This window comes from Narcine bancroftii, chromosome 4 (genome assembly GCF_036971445.1).
Source record: "Narcine bancroftii isolate sNarBan1 chromosome 4, sNarBan1.hap1, whole genome shotgun sequence".
NCBI lineage: Eukaryota > Metazoa > Chordata > Chondrichthyes > Torpediniformes > Narcinidae > Narcine > Narcine bancroftii.
The window spans coordinates 246,002,075-246,026,615 of NC_091472.1; the positions used below are offsets into that span (position 1 = coordinate 246,002,075).

General features: G+C 37.5%; 1 protein-coding gene across 6 annotated transcripts in view; it reads right to left on the reverse strand.

Annotated features, from left to right (window-relative positions):
- slc39a10 (solute carrier family 39 member 10) overlaps positions 1-24,541 on the reverse strand; it is a 76,154-nt gene that overhangs the window by 35,257 nt on the left and 16,356 nt on the right. For 4 of the 6 annotated variants that reach the window (XM_069934614.1, XM_069934616.1, XM_069934617.1 and 1 more), the window contains exons 2-3: positions 11,779-12,631; positions 3,218-3,398 (exon numbers count right to left, since the gene is read on the reverse strand). In XM_069934614.1, coding sequence (XP_069790715.1) covers positions 3,218-3,398; positions 11,779-12,615 — 1,018 coding nt within the window. In that variant the 5' untranslated portion in view covers positions 12,616-12,631. Of the gene's footprint in view, positions 1-3,217; positions 3,399-11,778; positions 12,632-13,449; positions 14,253-24,541 lie in introns of those variants that run through there. The other 2 variants (XM_069934613.1, XM_069934618.1) reach the window with 2 other exon arrangements.

The window sequence follows — 24,541 nt, forward strand, 5'->3', positions numbered from 1 at the left end:
CAGTTCCAAGCCTTCCAGTTTTAACCCCACCATGATCCTGGTACCTGCGCTGCATTGACTCCTGCTCTCTTCGCTTCTCCCACTATATCCTATGGACTACCCTCAGCTCGACGTACAGGTACCAGTAGACCTTCTCTCACTACCACAGCTCCATATCTCACTCTCCATGATCTGCCACAGACCTCTCCTACATTTCATCCTCTATTGGATCCAAACATTCAACTCCCGATTCTGTGCACCTGGAATCCATCAAGGATTGGAAGCTTTGTCCATGAAGACTGGTGCCTCAGGGTCCCCCCACATGGGTCTCCACTTTGGCCTTGGCAGTTTATGGGACCTGACGTAGGTCTCTACCCTGACCCCAGTGACCTATAGGATCAAGGCTCTGACATGAACTTTAACCCTGAACCCACCAGCCTACAGGACTTGACCACACATGGGTTTCTGTTTTGGCCCTAATGACCTGCAGGATCGAGTCACCAACATGAGATTACATCGTGAACTTGGTGACCAACAGAACCAAGCTTCAGATGTAGGTTTCCACCTTGGCCCCTACGACCTACAGAACTGAGCCTCCGTTAAGAACTCCTACCCTGGCTCCGAGAGTGCATAGGACTCTCTCTCTCCCCCACCTCTGACTTTCCCAACCCTCTCCATCCTCCCTTGGACCCTCCACCCCCTGATCCACCCCATCCTCTTCCCCTTCCTGACTCCCTCCACCCCTCTGAAACTCCCCCCAACCCCTGCCTGGTCTTCACCATCACCTCCAACCTTCCCCTCTCAGAGACTGAACAATGTCCTCAGTCGAGGCCTCACCTTCGTCCCCTTCGCCCACACCCTAACGAGTTCTGTGCACACCATGATGTTGAACTCTTCTGTTGGTCCATCTCCATGCTTACTTCCACAACCACGATTCTCCACCCACCCTCCTAATAACGGTTGAGAATAAAATTGTTCTGGAACTAGAGGTGCCAGAATTCAGGTTTCTGAACCTCCTGCCTGAATGTGACCAGACTGATAGGGATCCTTCATGATGTTGGCTGCTTAATGAACCTGGCCTTTTCCTTGACTAATTTATACTAATCTTCCCAGTATTGTGGAAGATGAAATTATAGTTGTTGCATTCTCCACAAAATAATTTTTGACCTGCTTAGTATTTCCAGCATTTTCTATATTGAAAATAAACTCAAAGGGCTATGATGGCTTGTGGCAGCTAATTTCAGATGGGGATTATGCAACATACTGACTTATTTCACTACATAATGCTTTTTTGCAACAATATGGGGGAAATTAATATCTGCAGCATTACATTGAATCAGAAAAACACTGGTCAATTTTTTATTAAAACATTGCAATAGTACCTGCCTCAACCTCCTCCTCCAACAGACTATTCCATACACTCACAATCCTCTGTGTAAAAAGGTAACCCCTCAGGTTCCTGTTAAATCTCTCTCCCCTCACCTTAAGCCTTTCCTCTGGTTACTGATTCCCTTATTTTGGGCAAAAGACTGTGTTCACCTGACTTATTCTCCTAATGATTTTGTACACCTCTATAAAATCACTCCTCATCCTCTTATGCTCCAAGCAATAAATCCCTAGTCTTCTCAACCACTTCCTATATCTCAGGCTCCCAAGTTCAGGCAACATCCTCTTAAATAGTCTCGGCACCCTCTCCAACTTAACAACATCTATCAAAAGGAAAAATACTCCAAATGGGGCCTCACCAACATCTTATACAACTACAACACAATCTACCAACTTCAATACTCAATAGTTTGGCTGATGAAAGTATTTGATTGATGAAAGTCTTTTTTTAAAAATCACCCGATCAACCTGCGACCCATTTTTACCTATACTCCTAGATCCCTCTGCTCCACAGCACTCCCCAGATCCCTCCCATTCACTATTCAAGTCCTACCCATTCTTCCCAAAATACAACACCTGTGTTAAATTTCATCTTTATTAAATTTCATGCCCACCTGCCCAACCAATCAAGATCCTGCTGCAATCACTTTCTACAATACCAATCACTTTGGTATCATTCACAACTTGCTAATCATGCCATGTTTTTTCATCTAAATCATTGATATCGATAACAGCAATGGGTCTTGAACCAAATCCTCTTTCTCTTATAATTCTATGACAAATGTTAAACGTTCTCATTTGCCGTTGTGTCATTTGGCAGTCTGAAAAATCCTTTCCTCTGTGTAAAATTTTTAATCTGTAATTAAAGTAATTGCAACTGTCAATCAAATAACTTTTTTAAAAACTGGTCAGCCACATTTAACAAAGAAGAAATCATAAAATTTATTATAACAAAGTGAAAGCGTGACTGGTAAGTATTTGTTAGTGCTGTGAATGCTGAATTCATTTTATCATTATGTTTAAATGGTCCAATTACATTTTCATTCAATTGGCAACTGAATGCACACAGCAGCTGCAAGTTAATGTTATGGCTCTACCTGGTTTAATTTTGTTAAATTTGAACAAAGCAAGATTCATGCCTCAAAACACATTATTTCCTCAATGTGCTACCTACTTATACACTGCAAATACCAGTTATTCTGGGTTTTTATTCTATTATCTGGCATTGGGCTAAACCTGCCCCTTCCCACTGGGCCCCCTCCTATGTGACATGCAACTATATTTCATTGGTTTATATGTCAAATACTAGTGAAGTAAACCTTATCTAGAACTAGTATAATTCAGCATTGGATTTCATTGTTAATCCAAATATATAGTGATGCACCCCACCCCCCAAAAAAAAAACATTGGATGCTTATTACAAAACAACAATTGCCCATTCAATTTCTAGGCCTTTTGAAATTTTTAAGGCCCTCTTCATTTCAGAGTGTGTATTCAGTCCTGAACATTTTAAATTATAATTTCCTTTATTCAATCCATACTTGCTTCAGACAAATTTGACTGCAATAGTTCTGAGATGGGGAGATTTGATAGGGGTATTTAAAATTATGAGGGGGCTATTCAGAGTAAATGCAGGTAGGCTTTTTCCACTGAAACCAGAGGACATGGGTTAAGGGTGAAAGGAGAAAAGTTATTAACTATTATTACAATATTAGTCATCATAATTAGTTATTATTAACCTCAAGTATATAATACAAAAATAATTGAATGTTCTTAATGAAACTCTTGGAAGCTCACATGTAATCAGGAATACATTAAGAATGAAAATGAAAATTTATGTTTGCTGTCTCACCTGGCAGAAGAGAATCTTGATTATCTACTGGTTCCATCCTCAGCTCCTCGGGATGGTGGATGCAAGCTTTGCTGTCTATTTGGTACAGCAAGGCAGGACATAGGTATGTAAACTCCAATGCAGAAATCCCAGAATTTGTGCTCATGCCATAGCTTTGGAGCAGCTGGAAGACATTCAAGCACTAGAAAGAACAAATATGTAAACTTCACACTACAATCAAGTACAGTTAAATAAGTACAGGTAATTTATAGGTACGGTGAGGCCAAACACCATAAATGGCTGTGATGCTTCACTACCTGATGAGGTGAACATCACTTATGCTTGCTTTGAAAAGGAGAACTCAATGGTACCAATGTGAACCCCAGCAGAAGCTGACAACCCTGTGATATCTATCTGAGGTCAACATCAGAACATCCTTCAAGAAGGTGATCCATTGCAAGTGTCAGGCTCTGTTGGCCATCTGGCATGACCTAAAAATCTGTCTCAACTAGCCAGCGTTCAGACATTTTTAATCTCTCATTGCTGCAGTCGGAGGTTCCCACCTGCTTCAAAGGACATTAATCTTACTGGTATCCAAGAAGGGCAGAGTGAGCTGCCTCAATGGCTATTGCCCACTAGCACTCACATCTACTGTGATGAAATGCTTTGAGAGGTTGGTCATGACCAGAATTAACTCCCCTACTGTCACAATTGCTCCACAGCAGATGCAATATCACTGGTTCCTCACTCAGCTCTGAATTACCTGGACAACAGTCTCATGTACATCAGGCTACACTTCACTGATTATAGCTCAGCTTTCAGCACCTTCATACCCTCAGAATTGGTCAACAAACTCAAAAATCTGCCCATCTGCACCCACCTCTGCAACTGGATCCACAGTCAATATGAATCAGAATTATGTTTTCTCCTCACTGATATTCAACACAGGTGCACCTCAAGGAGGCATGTTTAGCCCACTGCTCTACTCATTCTGCACCCATGACTGTATGGCTAGGCCCAATTCAAATGACATCTACAAATTTGCCAATAACACCACAGAAGTTGGAAGAATCAAATGGCAAAGAGGAAGTGTTCAGGAGGAAGATAGATCAGCTAGCTGTGTCACAACAACTTTGCACTCAACTTTAGAAGAAATGAGGAGCTGACTGTAGACTTTGGAAGGGAAAAATCAGAACACATACCAGTCCTCAGAGGGATCTGCAATAGAAAGGAATAAAAACTCAAAATTCCTGGGTGTCAACATCTTTGAAGGTCTGTCCTAGGGCCTCCATGTTGATGCAATCACGAAGAAGGCTCACCAATGGCTATACTTCGTGAGAAGTTTGAGGAGATTTGATATGTCATCAAAGACCTGCAAATTTCTACAGGAGTACTGTGGAGAACATTCTGACCGATTGCATCACTGTCTGGTATGAAAGATGCAATGCACAGAACAGAAGGCTACAGAGAGATGTGAACTTGACAAGCGCCATCATGAGCATCAGTCTTCACTTCATTGAGGCCATATGTGAAAGACGTTGTCTTAAGAAAGCACCCTCTATCCTCAAGGACCCAGGCCATGAATTCATCACACTGCTACCATCAAGAAAGAGGTACTGAAGCCTGAAGATGAACACCCAGTGTCATTAAAACAGCTTCTTCCTCTCTGCCATCAGATTTCTGAATGGACAATGAACCGCAGACACTACCTCATTTTCTCTTCTTTTGTACAAATTTAATTATTAAATGTAATTTATAGCAATATTTGCCTCTGTGATGCTACTGCAAAACAACAAATTTCAAAACAGGTTCATGACAATAAATTCTGATTCTATTGAGGCAAGCTGTTGAACTCATCAAGTACAATTTCATAAAGATAACTGATTTTAAGATTGAAGTCCTTTTTTTTTTAAATAAAAGCTTTTACAATATATTCTAAGGCAGTGGTTCCCAACCTTTTACTTTCCACTCACATACCACTTTAAGTACTCCCTATGTCATGTGTTCTGTGATTATTAAGTGATTGCTTAAGGTGGTATGTGAGTAGGAAGGGAAGGTTGAGAATCACTGCTCTAGACTTAATTGTTACTGAAATATTTTGCTTGAGAAAAAATTGCCACTGGCCCATTTCCTTTGGAGTTATGAAACTGTGCACATAACAAATCAATTTGGAATGATTAAAACAGTGGTTTTCAAACTTTTTCTTTTCACCCACATACCACCTTAAGCAATCCCTTATTAATCATAGAACAATTATGGCATAGGGAATATTTAAAGTGTTATGTGAGAGGAAAGTGAAAGGTTGTGAAGCATTGTTCTAAGGCAACTCAAAAACAGCTATTAAATTTGGGATCGAAAATACATCGAAGTGTATTATATCATATGGATGCTTTTATTTACCTCCAGTACAACTCCGATTATCCAAAATGGTCAGACCTGGCCGACAGTTTTTTTAAAAAACAGCCCAGTAGTAGCAACAACAAACAACAAGGGAAGGCTTTTTAAGTATTAAAATAATGTTTAATTCTCACCAAAAAAAATACTGGCCGCTGTTGATCACCAACACCTCCCTACCGAGGCCCTGCTTCTGCCGGGAGCCCAAAGACCCCACTGCCGCTGGAAGCCTGAGGTTTGCATTCCTCAGGTCTCCGGTCAGTTTGCCTCAGAAAAAAAATTTCGGATAAATGAGGATTTCTGATTTGTTTCAGATATCCTTATTTATCCATTTTTTTTTAAAATAAAGATTCAGATAAATTGAGGATTTCAGAGAATCCAATTTTGGATAATCAGAGTTGTGCTGCATCATTGAAACGAGAAATGTATTGCATTGAATTTAAATGTTGTGGGCAATTCTGTGCCACTGAGCTTCAAACCCAAAATATTAAACTTCAAGATGTTGACAGTCCAGCTGCATGTCTTTTTTTTAAATTAGAGTTTTAAATTACAATCATTTTATTGTTCTTTACTGCACTTTGTATAGAGATGCAGGTTTGTTCAAATATCCAAGTATTACAAAGCCATTCACATCCCAGTGCTCAGTATACATCAGAATTTAGTTCACAATTTACTGAAAATTCATTAAATTTAAAAGTGAAATCTATGAAACCCTGAATATCAGTTAGGCCTTGGTACCATTGAGCAGTGAGACAAAAACATTGATGGACATGAGAAACTTCATTATGATAGACTTAGCGAATAATGATGTGGAATCAGTATGGGAGGAAATACTGAATAGTACAAGTTTATTGTCACATGTACCAAAATACAGATGCAGTCCAACATGTCATCAGTAAAAATACAGTGTGGAGTGCAGAGTTACAGAGAGATTAGTTGGAAAATACCAACGGCATTGATGTTTTATTTATGAAGTTTCTTCAGAAGTCCTAATAGACCAAAGCATAAATGGTGAAATAGAAATGCATGCATTTATGGAACTACAAGTGTCATGGGAAAAATTTAATCTGCATTTTGTCTGGACAAACAATACTGACAAGAGTGTTCTCAAAACTCTGTGGAGATGATTAAGGATTACTTATTTGTGCAGTACATGGTAGAACCTGGAGAAACACAGGAACTGTAGACACTGGGCATTTGAGCAAAAAAGAAGCTGGAGATATTCAGCAAGTCAGGCAACATCCATGGAGATGTTTCGGGCAGGGACTCTTTTCAGAGAATAAAGTGGAAAGGGAATTAGCAAGCATAAAAGTGGAGGGAGGGGAAGGGCAGAGGAGGGGCAAAGAGATTATAGGATACTGGACAAATGAAGGTGAGAGGTGAAGCGACAGGTGGGTAGGGGTGGGTGGGGGAAGAGGTTTGAGAGAAGAGTGAGCAGGTAAAAGACATGGAAACAATGGATCCTTTGAATATATTAGTGATGATCATTTGTGAATGTTGTTATTGATATGATTAATGATGCAAGAGATTAAAAAAAACAGTGGATCCTGATCAGAATGGGGAATACCTAAATTTGTAAAATTCAATTTTCATGCCATTGCGTTTTAGATTGCTGATAGGAACAATGCTATTTTAATTGTCTGCAGATTGGGCAAGCACTACCTAGAACCAGCTGTGTTTTTGGGTGCAATCCAAAACTCCTGCCTCCAACCATTTAAATTCCTCTCATTTCAACACAGACACGTCTGTCCTCAGCCTCACCCATTGACAAGGTGAGTCCAAGTGTAAACTTGAGGAACAACATATTGCACTCTGCTTAAGTGGTCTAGATCACAACAGCATGAACATTGAACTTTCCAAATTTAGGCAACCCCCAATCTGATCTGGCTTCACTGTTTCCGACCCGGACCTTTTCTCACTTTTCCCTCAAAGTATCCTCACCTTGTGGTCTCCTCCCCAACTGTCTCTCTACCTCTCACACCTTCTTCTGTCCAGTATCCCATCACCTCTTTGCCCACCTCTGTATTTCCCCCATCAATCCTTCTGACTTTGGTCTTGAAAAAGTCTCCTGATCTGAAACATTGACTATTTCTCTCAATGAAAGCTGGTTCACCCACTTAGTCCCTCCAACTTCTCATTTTAGCAGTGTCAAATTACAGAACCTACTTGGAATCAAGCTATTTTTACCTTTGTTTGTGTGTAATGAGAAAGGATCAACAAAAGATTGCACAATGGCCTCATGCTCTGCCAAACAGAGGCTACCTGCAAACTGGATAAACAGCACCTCATATACATCTGGGTGCTCTCCACCCAGACAGCATTAATATTAACCTCCAGTTTTGATTAAACACCTCCCCTGAGTCTCTAACTTTCCCTTATTCTTGTCACCCATCCTCCAGCTCACCTCCCCCTCCCTTCCCTCTCCAGAGAGCTACCATCTCCATTCCCCTTCTTCCTTCCTCCTCCACCACCATCTCCAATCTTTTTATTCAGGAGCCTGTCCATTTTTTTGCTCATACCTTGAAGAAGGACCCAGGCCTGAAATGTTGGTTACTCTTTACTTCCTACAGATGCTGAGTTGCCTGTTGTGCTTTTCTAGCACCTTTGTGTCTTGCACTACACCAATGTCTACAGACTTTCCGGTTTAGCTGCACAATCACAGAAGCCATAGTGACCATAACATGTTTGAATTTCAGATACAATTTGCAGAACGAAAACCCCATGTCCAATTTAAACATGGCCAATTACAAGGGTATGAAGATGGAGTTGACTACAGTGGATGGATGAGTGATCTAAGAGATAGTTTAGTCGATGAGCCGTGGCAGATATTTAAGTAGTTGATTTAAAATGCACAGTAGAAATTTATCCCACAGTGAGTCAGTGTGGGTGGAAATCAGAAATAGGAAGGGAACAATCACTGTATTGGGACTAGTCTCTGGACCCCAAATAACTCATGGACACTGAGGAACAGATTAGCAGGCAAATTTTGAAATGGACTGGAAATAACAGTATTGTTGTTATGGGAGACTTCAACTTCCCAAATATTGATTGCAAGAGGGATAGATGGGGCAGAATTTGTCATGAATGTCAAGAGGGATTCCTGGCACAGTAATGTACTGAACCAGCCTATTAGAGGAGAGGCCACACTGGACCGAGTACTGGGTAATGAACCTGGTCGGCTGGCAGACTTCTCGATGGGGGAGCATTTCAGTGATAGTGACCACAACTCCCTGAACTTTAGCATAGCTATGGACAAGGATTAAAAAAAAGACAAAATTGTAAAGTGTTTAATGGGGAAGGGTTAATTACGATGGGATGAAACAGGAAGTAAGGAGAGTAAATTGGGAACAGATGTTCTCAGGAGAAAGCACATAAGTAATGTGGAGGATGTTTAGGGACCATGGAGTTCTGAATAGATTTGTTCTACTGAGACAAAGGAAAAGGGAGCCATAGTTGAAAAAACAGGTGAGGCAGCCAGTTAAGAGAAAGGAAGCATACATTTGAGTAAGGAAGCAAAAAACAAGAAGAGCTCATGAGAATTATTCGATAGCCAGAAAGGAACTTAAGAACTTGGGAGAGCTAGAAGGGAGCATGAGAAAGCCTTGGCAGGATTAAGGAAAACACCATGGTGTTCTATGCTTACATGAAGAACAGAAGGGTAACAAGAATGAAGGTCAGATCACTTAAGGATAAAGGAGACAACATGGGCCTGGAGTTGGAAGAGGTTGAGGAGGTCTTAAATGAATACTTCAAATTTCATCAGAGAAAGGGACTTAGGTCAAGGTTAGGTCAAAATAGAACAAAAGTACATGCTGCAATTAAGAGGAAGTGGTGGATCTTTTTAAAAACATTAGTATTGATAAGTCGGCAGGACCAGATGAGATGTACCCCAGGTTGCTATGGAAATAGAGGGAAGAGATTGCTGAGGTGTTGGTGATAATCTTTGCATCCTCCTTGGCCACAGGGCAGTATCAAAGGATTGGAGAATGGCATATCTGGTCCCTTTGTTTAAAAGGGGTGATAGGAAGATTCTACAGAATTATAAACCAGTGATTTTTTCATTGGGAGTAGGCAAACTAATGGAGAGGATCCTTAAGGATAGGATTTATGAGCATTGAGAGAATTACAGCCTTTTCAGAGATAGTCAGCAAGGCTTTGTGAAGGGAAGATCATGCCTGACGAGCCTACTTCAATTTTTTGAAGAAGTAACAAAAGAAATTGATGAAGGTAGGTTGGTAGATATAGTGCATATGGATTTTAGTAAGCCATTTGACAAGGTCCCCCAAGGAAGTCTTGTTCAGAATGTCACGTCATGAGATCCATTGAAACTTCAATGTGTGGATACAGAATTGGCTTGCCTGTAGAAAGGAGGGAGTAGTAGTGAACAGAAAGTACTCTGCCTGGAGATCAGTGACCAGTGGAGTTCTGCAAGGATCTGTTCTGGGACCCTTGCTCTTTGTGAATTGTATAAATGACCTGGATGAAGAAGTAGAGGGATAGGCCAGTAAGTTTGCAGATAATCCGAAAGTTGGAGGTGTTGTAGATAGTGTTGAAGACTGAGGCAGAATATAGACAGGATGCAGAGTTGTGCAGAAAAGTGGAAGATGGGAGTTTAATTTGGATAAGTGTGAGGTGATGCATTTTGGCAGGTCAAATTTGAAAGCAGAGTACATGGTTAAGGTAGGATACTTAATGTGGAAGAACAGAGGAACCTTGGGGTCCATATCCAAAGACCTCTGAAGGTCACCTCGCAGGTTGATAGCACAGATAAGAAGGCCTATGGTATGCTGGGTTTCATTAATGGGGGGGGAGGGGGGGTGGAGGGAATTGAGTTCAGGAGTGGTGAGATAATGTTACAGCTCTATAAATCTCTGGTGAGACCACACTTAGAATATTGTGTTCAGTTCTGGTCACCTCGTTATAGGAAAGATGTGGAATCAATGGGGAGGTTGCAGTGGAGATTTTAACCAGGATGTTGACTGGATTGGAAACACATCTTATGAGGCAAGGTTAGAAGAGCTTGGGTTTTTCTTTTTGGAGCCAAAAAAGATGGAAGGTAACTTAATAGAGGTCTACAAGATTATGAGGTAGAGACAAGGTAGACAGCCAGCACCTTTTTTCTGGAGTGGAAGTAGCAAACACTAGAGTACATCTGTGTAAAGTGAACGGAGGAAGATTTAGGGGAGACATCAGGGGTAAGTTTTTATATATACAATATATATTATACACACAGAGTTGTGGATACCCAGAAAGCATTGCCAAGGGTGGTGGTAGAGGCTGGAACAACAGGAAGATTTAAGAGACTCTTAGACAAGCGCGAGGATGAAAGAAAAAATAGAGGGTTATGAAATAGGGAGGGTTTAGTTTTACTTTGGTAGGTATATATGGGTCAGCACAACATTGTGGCTGAAAGACCTGTACTGTTAAGTTCTTTGTTAACTCATGAGAAAGACAAACCAGTCATGGTTAACCAAGGTGGTCAAGGGCAATGTTACATTGAAAAGAAGGGCTAGTGGTACTTTTTATAAGCAGCAAAAAATTAAAAAGCACACAAGGGAAAAATTATTTTGAAAGAGAATATTTTCTTTTGATGAAACTACTGCTTGCATTGGTCAAAGCCATAAAAGAGACCGAAATATGCAAGAATCTATTGGAATGCTCTTTTTTTCCCCCTCTGAAAGGGTAATTTTATTTGCAAATCTGAAGGCTCATATTGTCTTACTCTTTTACACTCCATTGCTCCTCATTTCCAGCACGTCAGAAAACTAACCTGGTACATGAGCAGTCAGCATTATTTTGCTTTCAAAACCAGATGAAGCTTAATTAAATTTTGGTTGTCATTAGTTTTCAATTTTAATTTGGTTCTGCCTGAAATTTGATCAAAAGCATAATTTGCAAGCACTACTCTGAATTGCCATCCAGCCCTACGGGGTCGTGGTCCAAATACACAGCACACACAAAAAAAAGTACTGAGTATCAGACTTCCTACATTTTAACAATAACTTAAGATGAATACTGAACTTTACATTACCTACAGATAAAAGACAGCAAGATTAACAACAAATTAAGTACAGCAACTTGCTAAAAACAGTATACTTTTATTAATGCAGTGAATCATTCTAAATTCATGGAAGAGTTTATATTTAAAAAACATGGCAGTCTATACAATTTGATCCAACAAATCTTACCTCAGCGTGGGCAAATTTGTGTTCTTGGTGAGCTTCGTGATTCAAATTTGAGGAACTCAAATCTTTTCTTCTTCTGTGTTGAGAAGCCATTTCTTCATCAGGAGCATGAAAATGCTTATTAATATTATCTTCATTCTTGGACATAATAGTCCAGGATTCATCAGGAAGTGGAGTTGATGTTATTTCTGGCTGCTTCACTATACCTTTATGATTTGTATGCTTCTTTGTTCTTTTTTTGCCTTGGTATTGTGGTGCGTTAGGGTCTAATGGGTCAGCGAGCTGTTCTCCCTCTTTAATAATCTGTGAGCCTCCAGAATGGCCAGTGCTTCGATGATGATGGGGTTGATGGTGAGTAATAGGAGAGGGGTCAGTGGTATGTATATTCTTACTGTCAAAGTTTTTGCAATGCCTAATATTCACCTTGGGGTCTGGTATAGGTTGGTCAGGTGCTGTGTGATTGAAGTCTGAATGGGAATGATCATGGTCAAGGTCAACAACTTTAACTTCTCCAAGACCCAAATTTGATAAGAGTTTTTCAAAACCATGGAAAGTCAACTTGCCACTCTCACCATAATGACTGAACAATTTGTGAATATAATATATTTGTCTATTTACTGCATTACGTACAGAGCTCTTGCTGGGATTATTTTGAAGATACGACTCCTCAGATATTTGGTACTCATTATGCACATGTCGATGGTGCTCCTTGGGAACATGGTTGGTGGTAGGATCATGATTCCGTTCATGGTCATGGTCATTATGGCAATGGTTACAATGGTGAAAGAGAAAAGTGAGTAGACAAATGAAACAAAACTTTGTATGTAGATGTACCTTCATGGTGGCAATGCTGTACCTGGAACAAAAGAAAACAAGTTCAGAAAAATGCCCCACATCATCCTTTTATCTGACAAAATCTTGTTACTGCCTAACCAAGGTGAATTTCATAAGTTAAAATATTACTACTCAATATTTAAACATCATTATTTCACAAAAAAAATTGTCAAACCTCACAAGACATCATTGTCATTTTATATTATTAAGTAAATATACAAACACACTTGGTTTCAAAAGATGTTATGATACACTGTTAATTTTGTGACAGAAAATTTTTTTAAAAATGATAAATATAAATGGAGACATATTAGTTTCCCCAAAAGAGACTGCATTATGAAGGTCTAATTGATCTATTGTTCATTGTATCAACAAATCATCATTAAGCATACTTTTGTAGTGTCACTCATTGATGGATCTACACCGATGCTTCCCAAACCTTTTAGCTCACAGAACCCTTTAGCGAAGCACTTGGAAATTGAAGAACCCCAATCGTCAATTACAGTTTAAAAAACCAGGTATATACACAGGCATGGTAAGAAAGTAAATAAACTCACCAGTAGCAGATGAACTACCTCCCCCTCCCTGGCCCTAGGCTGAGCTTTAGTAAGGCTCCCTTGACCTTGAGCCCAGGCTACCCCCGGCACTCCTCGCTCCTGGCTATGGCCTGGGCCGCCGCCGCACCCCTTGCTCCCCACCACGGCCCAGTGTGCCCCTGCCAATTCTCGCTCCCCAGCAAGGTCCTGGCCACTTGGGCACCACTCTCTATTGGCCTCATTTAGCTGTACCGGCCACCAGTCAGACATTGCCGGTCACACACTCCTCCCATTGTTCACTTACCACAAGTGATAGGCAGGTCACCAGTGCTTTGGTGTCCCCTCCTCACACAAGCTGCAAATCTTCATGCTGCCACTGTCAGTTCCCAGAAACTACAAGATCACTTTGGCTCACAGTTGCCAGCTTCATCTGTGCAGAATTGGGGTGTTGGAGAACACCACACATGCTCCTTAAGACACTTCTGAGTTGCGACTGCGCCCTTGGCACCTTCAGTGGAGATAAGGTGCATTCTTGCCATGGGATTTCTGGCAGCCATGAAACTGGTCGCTGCACTGTTTCGTTTTCTTTTCAAGACCCAGGTTTCGTGAGTCTAGTTTGGCTCCCCCTCCCCCATGGCCACCATTTTGTCTCTCCCCAAAACGAATTTAATTAAAGACAGAGGTAAAAAGTAATTTAAAGATAAACAGGTAGATTGTTATTACTCGCTGTCATTTCTCATTTCCACGGAACCTAGTTTGAGAAAGGCTGTTCTACAGTATACAATTCTAGATTATTATTTAATTTAACTGCTTTGGTTCCATTTTAAAATGGTCTGAAACATACATTGAGGCTCAGTGAAAAACTTAATAGTAACCAGGGCCTGAGCATAGGGGTGGAAGCCAAATGGTGGCAAATTTGACTTCTTGCTCTGCTCTGAACTCAGCATGGAGGTGGGTGCAGAGTGCAAATATACTAAACTGAGAGAGTGGATGTTCAGCTTTATCCCAACCAACGCTGCAGACAAGCTTGTCATCTCATTCATTTGAACACTTTGCTGACCTCAGTTGAAAATCTAAGTATAATCAACTAGTTTCTGTTCTCTATACATTAAAAAATTAAATAGTAAATATTAAACATAAAAATTATATAAATCCACTTGGTTCTTTTAAACACCATTGATTATTTAAAGCCCTTAGCCTTCCGAAGTGTCACAAAACAATGAAGCAGACCAAGGGCAATCTTCAGGTTGTACCAGGTGAAGAGCGTAAGCTGTCCTGAGTGGGACAACTTTAGAATCACAGTCTCAGGCCACTTAGAACTGCAGACAAGCCTCAAAGTAAAATGTGAGGGAAGGAGTTGGGGAGGCAACTTCCACAAGGATCGACAGTGATATCAGGTTTGAAAATACCTAATTTCTACATCAAACCCACAATTTTGGTTCAAAGATGCATGAAGCAAAAATAAACATAAAACACTTTGGAAATACTCAGCAGGTCAGGCAGCATTTGTGGAGAGAGAATAGTTTCAGGTCAATGAAAAAAGAAACAGCAACTTCTTTGATATAGTAGCATAGAGAATCCTGCTAAGGAACGTGATGGAATCATTACCCAAAAATATTTGTCAAGCTACCAAAAGAGGTAGATGACCAAAAGTTTGGACATAAATTGGTCTTAGAGAGCATCTCATAAGAAAAAAGACATCAATTTGGGAAGAGAACATTAGAATTTAAGACCTTTACTGCTGAAAGGATACCAATGTGTACAGATGAAATCCAGGAACAATCAGGATGTGGTTTAGTGACAGAGCGAACAGCTGAGGGACACCCAACACCAGGGTGCTCAGCTGGAGGACAAGGAAGCCAGCAGAAGAGGGAGCGATGAAACAAACGAGGGAGATAAACAGAGGGATAACCGACAAGAAGATCAACGACAGGAAGCACAACAGACAAGCAGCCCAGGAGGGGAGGACCAGCAACAAGAGACCCAGCAAGAAGAGGCCCAACAAAGAGATACAGGCAGCTCATCAGGAAAAAACAGAAAAGACACAGATACAAAGAAGAGAAGAAGACACAAACACAGATACGGACACAGAAGAAGAGGAAGAAGATCAAGATCATAGAGAAATAAAAGGTAAAACTGATGGACAACTAGAAAGAAAAGGTAAAACTGATGAACAAAATATAGATAAAGTCTTTTTTGAACAAATGAGATCACTAAAAGAATGGTTTTCATTAGAATTTAATGCAATTAAAAGGAAAATGAAAAGAACAGAAGATAAAATGCAAAGGTTAGAACTGGTAATGACAGAAATAGGGAAAAGAGTAGAGAATGTGGAAGAGTGGAAAACAGCTGTAGAAATGGAAGTAAATGACTTGAGAAAAATTGGAAGAAAGTGACAAAAAAATTGAAGAGACACAAAAGTTGTTATCTCAGAAAATTGATATGTTGGAAAATTATAGTAGGCGAAACAACATAAAAATAGTGGGCCTGAAGGAGGGTGAAGAAGGAAGATATGAAGCAATTTATAAAAGGATGGATCCTGAAGGTCCTGGGAATGACAGAAATGCAGGAAGAAATGGAAATAGAAAAGGCTCAGAGGATTAGTTCCAAAACCACAGATACATCAAAAACCAAGATCCATCTTAAGTAAAATTTTTGAGATACACAAAAAGAGAAAATATACTGGAACGGGCAAGGAATAAAGTTAAAGAAGATAATAAACCATTGGAATACAAGGGTCAAAAAATATTTTTGACCCAGACACAAGTTTTGAACTCTTAAAGAGGAGGAAGGAATTTAATACAGCGAAATCAACTTTATGGAAAAAAGGTTACAAAGTCAAGTTAAGACATCCAGCCATGCATAAAATATTTATACCCAGGGAGCAAAACAGACTGTTCTCGGATCCAGAGAAAGCACAAGAATTCGCAGAATGTTTGCAGGACAGGAGAAGAGATAAAGAGATGTAACAAGAATGAACAATGGCGATAAAGTATAAATAAAGATGTAAAAACAATGTATATGTAAAGAACTGAAGAGACGAAAAAGGGGGAAAAGATGAGAGCTTTGTTATATGTGTTTAAAATAAAGTGTTTTCTGGAGAGGGCTGGGTGGAGGGGGAAATAACCATCACTGCAAAATCAGTTGACGCTGCGAACAAGATAGCAATCCAAACGAAAAGGGGAGTTGTGGTTGCCCAGCAAGGGATATGGGGCAACTCAGAGAGGGAGGAACTTTTGGGGTTAAGGGATTAGTGGATGTGGGAACTCCAGGGGGTACTTTATGTTTTAAATGTGTTGTACATTAAGTGTAATAAGAGAAAACTAAGATGAAAATGGGGAAAAAGGGGATGGAGGTGGCAAAGAGGTGTATGCAAGATACAAGATGGCCATGTTGAACTATGACTATAAACATTAATGGAATACATAACCAAATTAAAAGGAAAAGGCTACTACATTTATTGAAGGAAAAATAGATATAGCATTTGTGCAGGAAACTGAAGTGGAACATAACAAATTAAAGAGAGACTGGGTTGGACACGTAAAGGCAGCATCCTATAATTCAAAAGCTAGAGATGTAGCCATACTAGTTAACAAAAATATACCAATCAAAATAGAGGGGGAAATAATAGATCTGGCAGGGAGGTATGAAATGATAGTGTGTCAGATATATTCAGAATTTTGGAATTTGCTCTATACGCAATGAGGAGGAACAAAAGTTTATGCAGGATATTTTTTTGAAGATTGCAGACACACAAGGAAATATATTGATAGGAGGGGATTTTAACCTTAATTTGGACCCAATATTGGATAAAAATGGACAAAAGACTAGCAAAAAGAATAAAGTGGCCAAATTTATGGTTAAATCAATGTAAGAAATGAAACTTGTGGATATATGGAGGAGGCAACATCCAAGAGAAGGAATTTTCATATTATTCAAATAGGCACAAAACTTGCTCAAGGATTGATATGTTTTTGTTGTCAGCCCATATGCAAGGGAGTGTTAGGAAAATTGAGTATAAAGCTAGACTACTATCAGATCATTCACCCCTATTATTAGCAGTAGAACTGGAGGACATCCCACCAAGAACATATAGATGGAGGTTAAACTCCATGTTATTTAAAAAGACAGGAATTTAGGAAGTTTATTGAACGCCAAATTAAAACATTTTGAAATAAACACAGGATCAGTGAAAGACAAATTCATATTATGGGATGCAAAGAAAGCCTTCATTAGAGGGCGGATACAAGTGATGTGACTAAGATGAAAAAGGATTACAATCGGGGAATAGAGCAATTGGAAACAGAGATAGTAAGTACAGAAAAGGAATTAGTAAAAAGGGATGATTATAACAAAAAGGAGAGAACTGGCAGACAAAAAAAATCAAATACGAAATATTACACACGTACAAGGTAGAGAAGAACATAATGAAAACAAAAGTATTACGAACTAGGAGAAAAACAAAATATCAGCCTGACAACTTAAAACAGAACAAGCTAAAAGAACTGTATTGGCATCAAGGAAAAAGGACAAACAAATTACATATAACACCACAGAGGGGGGCGTGGCACGATGGCGTAGAGTCTAGACTTGTAATCTCGACCTCTCTGGCCAGACTTTTAAGAAGCCGTTTTTAACTATTTATTTTCAGGTTTAAATTTTTTAAAACTTAGTTTAAAGTATCAAGGAATTGTTATGGCTATTAATGGTAAAAAACCTCACGTACAGAAGAAACTACATTTTTAGAGTGTTGAAGAGTTAGAGCCTAAACAGTCTGCTGCAATTTCAGGTTTGCTTTCTTTCAAGTCTAAACCACAGAGATTGCCTGTGGGAGCTGAAAAAATGACTACTACTCATCAGGAGAAGGACATCGCTGGAATTACCCATTCTCAGGAGGAAGGTGCGTGTACCCCCGATGTGGATCCTGATCCTGGCAGCCTCCCGACTTTAATGGAGGAGGCACGCAAGAAGACGACTCCATTGCTTGAAATACCCCAGGATATACTCCAATCAGAATATTTTGGTCTTTTTTGTGAGTTTTTGAAGCAACAGTGGGTTGCAGGGGGAGAACAGCATCGGCCCCCTGAGGAAGTCGGGGTGCTGTCACTGGGAGTCCAGACCCGCAGTAAAACTGTTCTTGAGATGCAGGAGGAGTTGCAGTTACCTGGATCTGCCACTGCACAAGAGTCTGAGCTTTTCTGACTTACAATGTAAACAGCTAAGCCTTATCATTCAGCGTATGCTGAATGAAATGTCTCAGAGGCTCAGTTTGGAACTGGATACAGTTAAAATACATGTGGAAGCATCTTGAGGATTTTAAACAATTTCAGGCTGCTTTTTTGAAATGTCAACAAGTGGCTTCTAATACAGAAAAAGTGTTGGAGGTAGAAAAATCCATTAAAGAATTGCAAGAATGTGAGAGGGAGTTAGAGAGGAAAGTAGATTATTTGGAGAATCAAAGTAGAAGGAATAATGTGAAGATTGTTGGTTTGCCAGAAGGTATGGAAGAACAAGATCCTCTTCGTTTTTTTAACCAAATGGATTCCACAAATACTGGGGCAGGAATTTTTCTCTGGAGGTCTGGTATTGGAAAGAACTCAGAGCCTTAAGAAAACCTCTGCCTAATCAACCACCGAGACCCGTGATAATTCGATGTTTGAATTATTTGGACAGAGAACGATACTTCGTTTAGCAGTGCAAAACGTGAGACAACGACAAGCCCGTTAATGATTCAGAATAGTAGAGTTTTTTCTATCCTGATTTGAGTCAAGAGGTCGGCGTCGATTTAATCCAGTTAAAGAAGTTTTGTGGTGTAAAGGTTATAAGTCTACTTTTCGCTATCCGGCAATGTTGAAGGTGTTTTGTGGAGATTTTCAATCTTGGTTTTTTGAGAATGAACGTGAAGCATCGAGTTTTGCTGACTCGTTGCCAGATGTAAGAGGACAAAGACGTAGCCCAACATTGTCTCCTAAAGAAAAATTTGGTGGTTCTGGAAATGGAAGAAACAGCAGAAATGGGAATGGAAAGAGTCCATTTCCTTGAAATGGGGTCGCCGAGTCTGAAATCTCTTGGATGAATAGAAGAATTTTTATTTTTACTTTCTTTTCATGTCATTATGATATCTTGTTGTTATTCTTTGGCTGGGGAGGGAGAAATTTGCTCTATGTTCTTTCTACTAGTCATCAGCCACTGGTGGGTGATCCACACCCAACTTTTGTTTAGGGATTACTACCTTTAGGTAGTTTTTTTTTGGGGGGGGGGTTTCTTTTATCTTTTTTATTTTTATTTTATTTAGACTTTAATTTGTGGTTTCTTTTTCTCCTATTGGAGGGCATATTTACGTTGATCTGAGTCTTTATATATTGATATTATTAGTTTTTAGTAATATTAGTGGATATGTCAAAGTTGAAGTTTGCTACTTTTAATGTTTGGGGTTTAAACAGTACGATTAAGCGCAAGTGTATTTTTATCAAGTTCGATCTTTGGTAAAACATGTGTTCGGTAGAGATATGATTTTACCTGAAATGATTAAATTTGAGACTTTTTTTTAAATGAGGGTACCAGAGAAGGGTTATATTTTAGTTATGTATCAAATATTACAGGATGGTATGGATAAAAAGGGTTGGGATAAATTTAAAGGTAAATGGGAAGTCGATATTGGTTTTATTTTTTCCGAGGATGATTGGTCAGATATTTGTTATGATAGTGTAACTAGATTGATAAATGCATGTTATGCAATGAGTAATTATATTTTTTTTTTACATCAATTATATTTAACACCTGAAAAATTGAAAAATATGGTCTTTAGGAATCAGATTTGTGTTTTAGATGTGGTAACACTGTTGGAATTTTTTTTCCCCCATGTGGTTTGGGACTATATAAACTTCAATTTTTTTTGTGTATTTAGCGCTATCTGTAGCGAAAAAATGTATTGTTAGTACATGTAAAGATAAGAATATGATTGATATTAGTAGATGGCATAATGAGATGAAATATTGTTTAATAATGGAAAAAATTACATATTTCGTGGATAACTATTTTTTTATTAATAGGTGATTGTTATATTCAGAATATTTACATTTTGATTTATATTGACTAGATTTTAATATGTATGCTTTATTTTTCTTTATTTTCTTCTCTTTTCTTTATGACTCTCCTTAGGAGAGTTGGCTGAAAGTGGGGGGTTCTTTCCTTTTTTATATATATATATATATATATATATATATATATATATATATATAAAATGATATATATATCATTATATATATATTTTTTCTTTGGCTTGGCTTCGCGGACGAAGATTTATGGAGGGGGTAAAAAGTCCACGTCAGCTGCAGGCTCGTTTGTGGCTGACCAGTCCGATGCGGGACAGGCAGACACGATTGCAGCGGTTGCAAGGGAAAATTGGTTGGTTGGGGTTGGGTGTTGGGTTTTTCCTCCTTTGCCTTTTGTCAGTGAGGTGGTCTCTGCGGTCTTCTTCAAAGGAGGCTGCTGCCCGCCAAACTGTGAGGCGCCAAGATGCACGGTTTGAGGCGTTATCAGCCCACTGGCGGTGGTCAATGTGGCAGGCACCAAGAGATTTCTTTAGGCAGTCCTTGTACCTTTTCTTTGGTGCACCTCTGTCACGGTGGCCAGTGGAGAGCTCGCCATATAATACGATCTTGGGAAGGCGATGGTCCTCCATTCTGGAGACGTGACCCATCTAGCGCAACTGGATCTTCAGCAGCGTGGACTCGATGCTGTCGACCTCTGCCATCTCGAGTACCTCGACGTTAGGGATGAAAGCGCTCCAATGAATGTTGAGGATGGAGCGGAGACAACGCTGGTGGAAGCGTTCTAGGAGCCGTAGGTGGTGGCGGTGAGAGAGAGAGAGAGATAGATATAGATAGAGATATATAGATAGAGATATATAGATAGAGATATATAGATAGAGATATATAGATAGAGATATATAGATAGAGATATATAGATAGAGATATATAGATAGAGATATATAGATAGAGATATATAGATAGAGATATATAGATAGAGATATATAGATAGAGATATATAGATAGAGATATATAGATAGAGATATATAGATAGAGATATATAGATAGAGATATATAGATAGAGATATATAGATAGAGATATATAGATAGAGATATATAGATAGAGATATATAGATAGAGATATATAGATAGAGATATATAGATAGAGATATATAGATAGAGATATATAGATAGAGATATATAGATAGAGATATATAGATAGAGATATATAGATAGAGATATATAGATAGAGATATATAGATAGAGATATATAGATAGAGATATATAGATAGAGAGATATAGATAGAGAGATATAGATAGAGAGATATAGATAGAGAGATATAGATAGAGAGATATAGATAGAGAGATATAGATAGAGAGATATAGATAGAGAGATATAGATAGAGAGATATAGATAGAGAGATATAGATAGAGAGATATAGATAGAGAGATATAGATAGAGAGATATAGATAGAGAGATATAGATAGAGAGATATAGATAGAGAGATATAGATAGAGAGATATAGATAGAGAGATATAGATAGAGAGATATAGATAGAGAGATATAGATAGAGAGATATAGATAGAGAGATATAGATAGAGAGATATAGATAGAGAGATATAGATAGAGAGATATAGATAGAGAGATATAGATAGAGATATAGATAGAGATATAGATAGAGAGATATAGATAGAGATATAGATAGAGATATAGATAGAGATATAGATAGAGATATAGATAGAGATATAGATAGAGATATAGATAGAGATATAGATAGAGATATAGATAGAGATATAGATAGAGATATAGATAGAGATATAGATAGAGATATAGATAGAGATATAGATAGAGATATAGATAGAGATATAGATAGAGATATAGATAGAGATATAGATAGAGATATAGATAGAGATATAGATAGAGATATAGATAGAGATATAGATAGAGATATAGATAGAGATATAGATAGAGATATAGATAGAGATATAGATAGAGATATAGATAGAGATATAGATAGAGATATAGATAGAGATATAGATAGAGATATAGATAGAGATATAGATAGAGATATAGATAGAGATATAGATAGAGATATAGATAGAGATATAGATAGAGATATAGATAGAGATATAGATAGAGATATTGATAGAGATATTGATAGAGATATTGATAGAGATATTGATAGAGATATTGATAGAGATATTGATAGAGATATTGATAGAGATATTGATAGAGATATTGATAGAGATATTGATAGAGATATTGATAGAGATATTGATAGAGATATTGATAGAGATATTGATAGAGATATTGATAGAGATATTGATAGAGATATTGATAGAGATATTGATAGAGATATTGATAGAGATATTGATAGAGATATTGATAGAGATATTGATAGAGATATTGATAGAGATATTGATAGAGATATTGATAGAGATATTGATAGAGATATTGATAGAGATATTGATAGAGATATTGATAGAGATATTGATAGAGATATTGATAGAGATATTGATAGAGATATTGATAGAGATATTGATAGAGATATTGATAGAGATATTGATAGAGATATTGATAGAGATATTGATAGAGATATTGATAGAGATATTGATAGAGATATTGATAGAGATATTGATAGAGATATTGATAGAGATATTGATAGAGATATTGATAGAGATATTGATAGAGATATTGATAGAGATATTGATAGAGATATTGATAGAGATATTGATAGAGATATTGATAGAGATATTGATAGAGATATTGATAGAGATATTGATAGAGATATTGATAGAGATATTGATAGAGATATTGATAGAGATATTGATAGAGATATTGATAGAGATATTGATAGAGATATTGATAGAGATATTGATAGAGATATTGATAGAGATATTGATAGAGATATTGATAGAGATATTGATAGAGATATTGATAGAGATATTGATAGAGATATTGATAGAGATATTGATAGAGATATTGATAGAGATATTGATAGAGATATTGATAGAGATATTGATAGAGATATTGATAGAGATATTGATAGAGATATTGATAGAGATATTGATAGAGATATTGATAGAGATATTGATAGAGATATTGATAGAGATATTGATAGAGATATTGATAGAGATATTGATAGAGATATTGATAGAGATATTGATAGAGATATTGATAGAGATATTGATAGAGATATTGATAGAGATATTGATAGAGATATTGATAGAGATATTGATAGAGATATTGATAGAGATATTGATAGAGATATTGATAGAGATATTGATAGAGATATTGATAGAGATATTGATAGAGATATTGATAGAGATATTGATAGAGATATTGATAGAGATATTGATAGAGATATTGATAGAGATATTGATAGAGATATTGATAGAGATATTGATAGAGATATTGATAGAGATATTGATAGAGATATTGATAGAGATATTGATAGAGATATTGATAGAGATATTGATAGAGATATTGATAGAGATATTGATAGAGATATTGATAGAGATATTGATAGAGATATTGATAGAGATATTGATAGAGATATTGATAGAGATATTGATAGAGATATTGATAGAGATATTGATAGAGATATTGATAGAGATATTGATAGAGATATTGATAGAGATATTGATAGAGATATTGATAGAGATATTGATAGAGATATTGATAGAGATATTGATAGAGATATTGATAGAGATATTGATAGAGATATTGATAGAGATATTGATAGAGATATTGATAGAGATATTGATAGAGATATTGATAGAGATATTGATAGAGATATTGATAGAGATATTGATAGAGATATTGATAGAGATATTGATAGAGATATTGATAGAGATATTGATAGAGATATTGATAGAGATATTGATAGAGATATTGATAGAGATATTGATAGAGATATTGATAGAGATATTGATAGAGATATTGATAGAGATATTGATAGAGATATTGATAGAGATATTGATAGAGATATTGATAGAGATATTGATAGAGATATTGATAGAGATATTGATAGAGATATTGATAGAGATATTGATAGAGATATTGATAGAGATATTGATAGAGATATTGATAGAGATATTGATAGAGATATTGATAGAGATATTGATAGAGATATTGATAGAGATATTGATAGAGATATTGATAGAGATATTGATAGAGATATTGATAGAGATATTGATAGAGATATTGATAGAGATATTGATAGAGATATTGATAGAGATATTGATAGAGATATTGATAGAGATATTGATAGAGATATTGATAGAGATATTGATAGAGATATTGATAGAGATATTGATAGAGATATTGATAGAGATATTGATAGAGATATTGATAGAGATATT